Below are 10,473 nucleotides of genomic sequence, written 5' to 3' on the forward strand. Positions count from 1 at the left end.
ATTAGCAGCAACTTTTCTCTGGCAAGCCACGAAACAGCTGCAACACACTCAAAGCTTATTAGGAAGGAGCCCTTTAAAAGCTACTAAGTGAGATTTGGACAGAGCATTTGTGATGAGATTTAGCTGAAGGCCCCGTGCAGGAGGGAGGGACACCTGCTTTCAGCAAAGACGCTGGCCCCAGTCTCAACAGGTGGATTAAAAACCAGCACAGTCCAAGGAAAGGACAGCTCCATTGTCCATCTTTGGTTCCCTTATGACTGGAGTTGCTCACAGAAGAAGTGACTTTAGACATGACATGGCTCTTCACATTGATTTTGCAGCCAATGGATCAGGCTGCTAATGAGGGACCACACCTTTCATTTTCACTTTTGTTGCCTTTAGTTACCCCTTAATCCTTATGTTAGGCCAAACTGAAGTGTCCAATCACTTTTTTTAGCTAAATCTTGAACATTAACTTCACTTTGTGTAGATAAAACAGATGGCAGGGGTCTGGAGTCGTCCAATAACCTCTCCAATCTGACTTTGGTAATATTCTGCTTAAATTAAAGTACTATTCCTGACTGTGTGATGGGAGCAGAATCCCTTCATAAATGTAATTAAATCAGTACGTTGAATTTCAGAATGGTTTTTCATTTTCCTTGTCTGTTAGCAACCTGTCCACTCATGGGGACACACGGCACTGTTGACCAGTCCATTTATTTTTAGATCACCGCCGGTGCCTCAGTGCCGAGGTTCATCTGTCATTAGGCAGCATAGAGCCATGGCTGCATTCCTCTCTGGTGTACGTTACCCACCCAAAAATGTTTTTACTGTAGGTATGCATTTAATAGTTACCCAGCCTGACTACATGCAACCAGCAGCTGAGCAGAATGTCTACTCCTTGTGTCCAAAGAAACATGGGAATACTGCATGTAGGAGTCCAAACGTCTTTGCTTGGATCATGAAACCTTTTGGTGAAGTTCCTTGACCTTTAAAATGACCCTCGAGGAGGTGGCCTGCACTCACAGTGCTACCACTTATAAATCTGAGCCACATTATGTGTTTTTATAATAGATATTTAGGACAGTGTCGAGTGCAACTTCCCCGTGTTTAAATTGAATTTAGTGTCTGTACCTGAGTTTATTGTGTATATTATTACTACATAACTGCCACAATACTTTATTTAAAGGGCACCATGTAGTTTTGGAGAAGAAATTCAAACTTAGAATTATAATATTTACAATATTAATGAGGTAATAAAACAAACTCAGAAATATTTATTTTTTAATAATAATAAGGTCCCCAGAACACTGTTCGAAGCAAGAAAGGTGGCCCGGTCCGCCATATATAGACAAATTAAGACAGTATGAAACTGTGTTGTCCTTTAAGGTCCGTTTGTTTATTTAGTTTATCTGGTTATGAAAACAAAGAGAGTTTGTTTATGTAGTTTGTTTAGGCATAATACAAAAAAAATCATTAAATGAAGATTATTCTCTTCTGATTAATAGTCTTCCCCAAAACTACAGAGTGCACCTTTAATAAAGATACTTTTTTTTTTTTTTTTACATGTTTCTCCATTATTTATTTAACCACTTTTTCAAATATGTGTCATTATTTTGTTTATCTTTTAAACACAGGTCAGAGGATGATCATGTGTCCACACTGCTTCAGACATTAAAAAGGGAAGCTTCTCCTTTAAATCGTCCAGCTGAGCGCAGTCAGGAAGTAGCGCAGAGAGCTGAGCGTCATCAACACACTCACGTTTGTTTATTTTCACGTCCCTCGTCTGATTTCAGATCGTGAGGGGTTTCCTGTTGTTTTCAGGGAAAGCGATCTCTCCTGGTTTCAGGTTGACGGTGTGACATTTTCAGGAGCATGGCCGACGGTCCAGAAGCTGATGCGGACGACCCGCCCAGTGCCCCTTTCCCCCCGCTCATCACTGTGTCGGATCTGCCCGGGGCCACCGCTGCAGGTAACCACGACCGGACGCACTGTGATCCCTGTGGTCCTGTCAGGTGGGAGCAGGGATCTTCCGTGTGCAGTGTGTGTACAGGAGGGTTCAGTGTTCAGTGACAACAACAAGACAGATGCTGTTGTTGTGGGTGACTCCTATGTGATAAGGTGTGGCCCACATCTACAGTGTGACTGCAGCTACAGAGGTATTAAACATCTGCAGTCGTGCCAACACTGCATCTGCATTTTGTTGTCATATAGATTACAAATAAGAGAGAGCTGAAATGGATGCATGTGGACCTGATGGTGACCAGTAGCATCTTTGGTACAAGAGGTGGACACAATAACAACAACACCTGCACAATGAAATGCAATGAAACAAGCAGTGGAGGAAATATTCAGATATTTTAATGCCACCCTGGAAAGTCACCGTTACAAGTCAAATGCTACTTAAAGATATCATATGTAAGAATTTTGCATCAAAATGTCTAAAAATAACTAGACCTTTGTTGAGTTGTGTACTTATGTTATCCCAAATGTTTACAACAATGTTTACTCAAGGTAACATTATCTCGTTCCTGAACATGCCTGAGTCATGTCTGATTTTCATCAGCAATGGTGTATACATCACCAGCGAAGCGAGTTTGACCCCCGTTTAATTTAATGTTTATTCGCCCAAAACAGCCAGATTACTTTACTGTACATTAGTCGTAAGCTAACGCACACAGCGAGGGTGTGTGTCTGTGTTTTTGCATTCAGGTCAATCACTGACCTCAGCACTCACCAGAGATGCTGGTTCTTTCTCTACTTTTCCCCTCTCCTCTCTGTAAAACTACTTAAATGAAGTAAAGTATATTTCCCCTCCAGCTCCAGTCAGCAGTCAGCGTTACAGTACACAAGCACCCGACAATGGAGGTCAACGAGGCGGATTGCTGCTGCAGTCAGGTTGATAAACAGGAGTGAAGATAAATCCACTTTTTAATCCAGAAAGCTGAAAAAGTAATACAGTCAGCAAACGCCTTTTGTTTTGTTTTGATAGTTTTGATATTTGGCCTCTAATGTAAAAACGTTTTGACTAGTTTATATAGGACTGCAGCTAATGATTATTCTCATTATTAATCTGCTGACTATTTTCTACTATAATCTATTGTTTGGTTTGTAACAAAAGGTGAAAAGGAGGTGCAGCAAATCTTCGCATTTCACTTTGTAAAGGTGCCTAAACCTGTCAGTAACTGTAGGAGCCCAGCGACCACCAGCTGTCCACGAGCGTTTCAGGAGCTGCCTATGAACATGGGGAGTAATTATATTCTGGGACACTTGTACAGTTATGTAACAAAATCAGATGCAGCGAGAAAATACCTCTAAAACGCTGTATTCTCAAATAAGATCTGTGCCAAGGGAGCTGAAAAAAACGATTATACAGGCAGAGCATACATCAGCTTTTTTTTAAAGATGTGTTGATATTACTTTGTACATTTGATGACCGTAGCTGTATTATCTGCGTGTCCTCCGCAGGGCGTAACCTAAAGGAATGGCTCCAGGAGCAGTTCTGCGACAAACCTCTGGAGCAGGACGACATGCGGCTCCACAACGCAGCCTACGTCGGAGATCTGGACACTCTGAGGAACCTGCTGCAGGAAGACGACTTCAAACGGTGGGAGGGATCGATAACATTAATACAATAAGATCTGGTGGATTCGGTTGAAGCTGGAGAGATGGGAGTAATGGATGACGTTTCAACTTCTCTGCGTCTAGTTTTTCTTAGATTACTATGTGTCAGACAAAATGGGTTTCACGAGAAGTTATTTTCATTCATGTACGCCTGTACTTCTGACACAACAACAATATTTTGCACCATGTATTGTTGTTACAGAAGAATAGCCTTTGTCCCTCAGCGGTGGCTGTGGGCTCCATGTCACTGCAGAACTGGCTGCTTTTGTCCAGAACGTTCATGAGTGGCACTCAGTGGTTTGTGGTTTCTGTGCTGTGTGGGTTTGCTGAGTGACAGCCTGAGAAACACACACGCCGTGCAGAATATGTCCCAGCACATCTTTAGCATAAAACAGTCTTGCACTACATAACACACGCCATATGCTGTGTACTTTTATCACCATTGCCTCAAAGTGCTATAACTAAATGTGTGTTTTTAATCAACGTGTGCAACATGGATTAGTTTTGGGAATCAAACACTTCACTAGGACACAACTGATAACCACTCCCTTCTCTCCTTTGGTACCAGACGCATCAATGAGAAGTCGGTGTGGTGTTGCGGCTGTCTGCCCTGCACCCCTCTGAGGATCGCAGCCACAGCAGGACACGCCGCCTGCGTGGCCTACCTGATCGCCCAGGGAGCCGAGGTGGACCTAGTCGATGTAAAAGGTCAAACGGCTCTCTACGTAGCTGTTGTTAACGGTCACCTGGACTGTGTCCGGATCCTCCTCGAAGCCGGAGCCGATCCCAACGGAAGTCGGCACCACCGCAGCACCCCGCTGTACCACACTGCACGGGTGGGAAGGCTGGATATACTGCAGGAGCTCATCAGGTGAGGATCAGTCTGAAACCTGGCTGTTTTCACCTCAGCACACTGGCAATAAGATGTGTTTTATGTCCTCTCTTACTACTGAAAACTCCTACTGAGGAAGGTGGTGCTGTCCACACCAAACCAGGCCATACTTCTTTTTTTTATTATTCGTGAACACAGTGGAAGCATTTTGATCTACCGCTGGCTTTGTGATGCAATGTGTTTCACTGCTTCAGGCAGCAGTTCAGTTATTTCCTGATCGGCTTCTTTCATCTCTCCCTGAATGCACAAAAACATTTTTTTCCTCCACAGGTCAACAACAGCAACCCCAATGGGATGGCAGTCAAATTCACGCAGTAATATTTTACAAGAAAAACACTCTGAGCCGGCTGAAAACGGAAAGGTTTTGATCTAGACCAGAGGTTTTCAAAGTGTAAGGCAGGGGCTCTTAAAAGTTTCAGGGGAGGTTCAGTAGAGGGAAGTGAAGAACATTTCATTAGTTATTACATCAGTTATCAAAGGCAGAGCTCTAAGAATATCCAAAATATATCATTTGGTTAGAGAGGTTTGGTGAGTTTGGGGGAATTCTACAGTTTTTCACACTTTCCCAGAGTCAGAAACTATTAAATGCCTTAGAACAGACCTTTTTGTAGTCTCGAGCAACATTAGGGTGTGTTGGCTCAATTATTGAGTGTCTGTGGGATCAAATAACATTATTATGATCCCAGAGGCATCCAGTAATTGAGCAAAACTAAGCAAATAAACTAAGGAGAATGAGGGGAAAATGCAGAAAATGCTCAGCTCAAAGGGATCTGTGAACTGAGCAACTGTTCATCACTTCACAGGCAGATGACTAGATTACCCATCAGTCATTGCGCTCAAACAGGGGAGCTCACAAAGGAGTTTATTGATCGTATTGTCATTGTGACTAACATTATCATTACTGATAAGTACCTAAAAACAACAATGCTCATTTAATATTTATTATTTATATTTATTTATTATTTATCTATGTAATTTAATATTTCTCTAGTATTTCTAGGGGAATGAGCTAGGCCTATTGTTTCTCTTAACTACTCTTTAACTACTTTTTTAATGTTCACTCTGCAACAGAACGCTGCTGTAGACTTTAAAAACCCATGATCGAGACACATACCATCTTTGCACAATTTATTGGCTAAACTTGGTCCATAAACGTGTCGTAAAGGATGTCTTCTGAAATGATATTATTTCATTTTATAATTGTCCCTGCAGTCAACAAGTATATGTAGTTTATATGTAGATTCCTCATGGTTTCCTTTGTCCAGGTTCAATGCCGATGTCGACATGGACCACCAGCTGGGTCCGCGGCTCCTCTTAAGCGCTCGTACCCTCAACACTCTGGTGGTGTGTCCGCTCTACATCAGCGCGGCCTACCACCACCTCCACTGTTTCCGGCTGCTGCTCCAGGCCGGCGCTCAGCCCGATTTCAACTACACTGGGCCTGTCTGCCAGGAGGCTCTGACCCGCGGCCTGGCCTCCTGCCTGCTGGATGCCGTGCTGCGACATGGATGTGAGGTGGCCTTCATCTACCTGCTCCTGGACCACGGGGCCAACCCGGCCCTCGTGCCCTGGGACGAGTCGGAGCTGGAGGCTCCTAACCGGAGGAAGGTGGATCCGGAGGCGCTCAAGGTCTTCTTGGAGGCGAAGAGTGAGTAAAAACATCGACAGTAGTTGTTTAGAGAAGCACGTTAGTACTTGTCGACTTCTCCAGTTTATTGCCAGTTGGTTCAAGGTTATAAATAACGTAGGATATAAAAGTACTGACCAACATTAGCTTTATTATGTGTGATCAATGAACTGTACCCTGTATTCATGGTTTACCTGAATCTGTTGTATGATTCTGCTGCAGCTGCCTTCTCTTTGTCTCCTCTCAGGATGCCCTCGTAGGCTGACACACATATGTCGCATCAGGATCCGCAAAGCGATGGGCAAACATCGTCTGAACCATATACCCACGTTACCACTACCACAACCCATCAAGAACTTCCTGCTTCACCAAAACTGACAACCATCCACCTCTACTCATCCAACCCAAACCTCAGTCAACCCCATATCAATCCCGAAGATAAAGCATTTTTGTGAACACACAATTTGCTAATTGCTTATGATTTTCTAATATTAAACAGTTATTGATATTTTTTTCAAAAGTTTTAAATTATGTGTCACTCCTACCTTCCATTTACTGTAACGATTTATTGAAATGCTTCTTAACTTATCAGAGAAGCCTTAGAGTGACTTGTGGAAACTATGTGTGCATCCTTAACGTTTGCCTGGTGACTTCCCAAATCACCGGGATGTGTTCAGGTCCTGCTTCAGTAGCACTTTTCAGCTTAGAACCACAGTGAGAACGTCATTTGGTTTGAAGCAATCACTTATAAAGCCATGTTTTAAAATGTCCTGTTCAGAGGCAGAGGAATATTACTCAGATCCGGCTCCTTGAATTGCTCATTCAGCTGTTTCATTGGATTTTTAGGCCTTTTACCAACTCTCAGCCGGAGTGAATGCAGAGTGAAGCAACACAGTCTTAAGTGTAAACCCACTGTGACGTCACCCATTGGTTTGTGGGCTACAGTTATGAAGCCTTGAGTTTGGCATTACGGCCGTTGCCATGTTGTTTTTTTGGAGCCGAAAGCGACCATATTTGGACGAGAGGTTCATGATATCCTGATTGAAATGCTGTGGTAGCAACTAGTTAATCACAAGGTAGCCACGCCCTAAAGCATACCCTGCTTTATCATCCATTTTACTCTAAATGGGACCATAATTTACAAAATGAACCTTACACTTTGTTAAAGAAGATTTGAAACTAGAGAGCGAGACCATAAACTCATTAGGAAACTGTTTACTGAGGTCATAAATCAAGTGAGAAGTAGGTTTATTTTCTCATAAGCTCACATAGAATCAGACTTCTTTTTGAAACCAGTAGAATGCCCCTCCCCCCCCTTGTGGCCATTAGAAAGAATGCAGGATTAAAGCACATTTTAACTGGCTACAACTTTCAGACCAGAAAGCTGGCCATACTTTTTTTTACAGTTAGTGGTTTATAATGTAGGTCACTTCCTGTATATTATGAGTAATCAAGTGTCAAGTGAAAGGATAAAAAAGTGCCCTAGACCAGACTGGTAACGTATGGGCTGGACTGTGGGTTAGCAGACTTCCAACACTGTTGTTCTGTGTTTAAATTTCTCTTTTAGCCATAGATTCTTCTGTAACCGTATGCCTTAACAGTGAGTTTTGGAAAAAGGCCTCAGAGATTGATCAGACTAGAAATACTAAAGATAAAATAATAGGTAGATAGGAAAATTGAAGCTGAAAATGAGCAATTAAAGATCACGGATCTTGACTGAAACACTGGAGATGGAGAAACATTTAAAGGAGCAATATGTCAGAATTTGAGTATACAAATTCAAATAGAGGCCTGGTCAGAGCTGCTGTAAATCACCTCTGTATTACCTGTTGTCAGACTGGCCGGTCCGGCTGTGTTCACTGGGAGGCTGCTGAGGCCAGTTCTGTCTGGTTGCTTGGTTTCTGGCACCGGTTCCATTGGCAAATTCTGGCGTTGCTCCCCGCCAGCATTCCACACTGTGTCCCCACCGCCCCGGGCCTGAAATCTTACTCCTCCCTGCAGTCCAACACTCAAAGCTCAAAGCTCAAAGCTCCCGGTCCCGGCAGAGTTAGCTAATAGGATTACTAACTACATAGCTAACTAGCCAACAACAACTACAGTTAGCAGCAGCTAGTGGTTACTTTGATGATATGCTGCCCCCAATTTGTTTGGAGTGTGAATTAGACAGGTGGCCACTTCTTACCTATTGCACCTTTTAAGGTTTGGTTATAATTACTGATGTAAATACCACCTTAAAAAAAAACTATGAAGGAGATTTTGTAGAAACGTGTACTGATTATTTAAGAATACTCTGTGACTGAAATGTATTTATGATGAATAGTAATTACCAAGAAAGCTGCCTTCTCTGTGAGTCTACTGTGCATGTCTCTTGCAGACTTTTGTTTTTGTTGTGAACTGGTCAACATGAATTATCTGTGCATTTTGCATCGTATATCTTTATTTGCGTACAGTAAAAGTGCAATACTTCTATATCCTCTCTTGTATGTTTTTTTTTTAATCATCTAAAGCTACACAGGAGTGCTTCCATATCACCAGAAAGCAGAGCAATTCTTTAAAAGTAAGATCACTTTCCATGCTTCCTGTTCTGTTAGTCATCTTCAGCGACCATGAGAGAATTGTTCCTCACAACCTCTTCCAACATCTGTTCTCGTCCAAATGATCCGAGCCAATGTCATGGGCAGAATCTCTGGAGTTTAGGTTTGGTTAAATCTAATGAAAGAAAATCACCCCTCATCCACATTACATTATCTATCCTTTACACAGGTTTATAGCCAGGGAAATTTAAGTGGTTGTTTACTGCCACTGGGGATACATATAATTTGCCATTGGGACCTGGATTTAATCATCCAAGATTTGTTTTTTCCTGTTTCCAAAAGCGTGTCCTTGAAATGTTGAATAAAACAGAAACCGCTAAGTTGAGCAGACTTCTCCATTATGAATATTAAGGAAGAGTGGCTCATTGTTTAACGCCGGTGGTGGACAGTTGAGTGTAGATATTCCTGGTTAAATGATCACCCAGTACAAGTGAAAGTACTATAACTCAAGTAAAAAATTGAGTACTTGTTCATAATAAATTATGTGTTCTCTGGCTTCGTGGCTCTGCAGACCGAAGTTGGACTCACACGTAATCCCCCTCACATGATCTCATGGGGAAGCAGACGTAAACAAAATGGAGATTAGTGTTGTGCAGCAACTTGCGTACTAATATGTAACAGTGAGAAAAAAACAAAAGCAGAAGATTAAACGAGTCTGGACGAGTGGGGACAGACAGTCAACACAGTTTTCCTACTCTTAAGCAAGAACCGGAGGTGAGATTTTGTTTCTGTGAACAGCAGTATGCTAGCTAACGTTAGCCTCAAGGGCTAGAATGTTTTTACCATTGCTTGGCAGGACTCCGGGATGCCTCTCTGATTGGTTGTTGTGGTCCAGCTTGGAAAGTGCTCTGTGCAGTTCAGGAGGCTTTAGACTGAACACTTTCAATACCACGGTAACTCAACAAGTAGCATACAGTTATGTTTTTCAGCCCATCTGATATGGACACTGATAACAGCCTCAATGCCTTCCACTCTACATTGATCTCTCTTCTCACAGGCCTGCAGTCTTGTCATGTTGTCAAATTCCCCCTCTTTGTGTTATGATTTGTAATATCCTCCAGAGAGAGTCGTACAATTTAATATAAGGGTGATGGAGTGCTGGATTGGGACATTTATTATCGTTGTGAAACTGATGAATGAGTCAAGATGTCATGAAGTTTGAGAAAACCACAATTTGGTGAAAACCCAACTGGTCCCGTGGATAATGCTGAGCCTGGGAACCCCCGAATGGAAGCAGCAGGGAGCACGAGGACCGAGGGAGAGGAGGGGTCTCGATCCAAAAAGTTCTGCTAAAGATTCAAGAACAAGGAGTGGGTTTGTGCTCTGAAGAAGGAAGAATTTAGGATTTCCTGCAGACATGTTTCAAACATGTCTCTTTTCAGGGCAGAGAAGCCTCTCAAACAAGATTTAAAATGCACAATCAAAACATATTTTTTGTGGAGACTTTATTATTAACAACATAAAAGGCATGCTTGGAAGCTTACTTAAGATTTCTTTCAGTACTTACTTCCACTCCACTCCATCTCAGAAGCAAATATTGTACTTTTTACTCCACTACATTGACAGATTTATAGTTACCAGTTACCTTTCAGATTATGATTGATCATACCCTTCCTGTCCAGTAAAAAAAACAATGTATCTCTTAATGTAATCATTTTGAATTTTAGTGTTTGTGATAACCAATAAAGGAACACGTCATCATTCAGTTTGAGAAAATTCTACTAATATGCAAAATAAACGATTTCAAAACTGTCTTG

The 10,473-nt window shown here is 42.1% G+C and overlaps 1 protein-coding gene across 1 annotated transcript; it reads left to right on the forward strand.

Annotated features, from left to right (window-relative positions):
* Nucleotides 1-1,743: 1,743 nt before the first annotated feature.
* asb1 (ankyrin repeat and SOCS box containing 1) lies at nt 1,744-8,591 on the forward strand. The gene is made up of 5 exons (XM_073474355.1): nt 1,744-1,951; nt 3,448-3,586; nt 4,172-4,474; nt 5,761-6,143; nt 6,370-8,591. Exons 1-5 carry the CDS (start codon nt 1,855-1,857, stop codon nt 6,498-6,500), a joined length of 1,053 nt encoding a protein of 350 aa, XP_073330456.1. The 5' UTR covers nt 1,744-1,854; the 3' UTR covers nt 6,501-8,591.
* The last annotated feature ends 1,882 nt before the right edge of the window (nt 8,592-10,473 follow it).

The sequence above is a fragment of the Pagrus major genome, chromosome 9 (genome assembly GCF_040436345.1).
Source record: "Pagrus major chromosome 9, Pma_NU_1.0".
Lineage (NCBI taxonomy): Eukaryota > Metazoa > Chordata > Actinopteri > Spariformes > Sparidae > Pagrus > Pagrus major.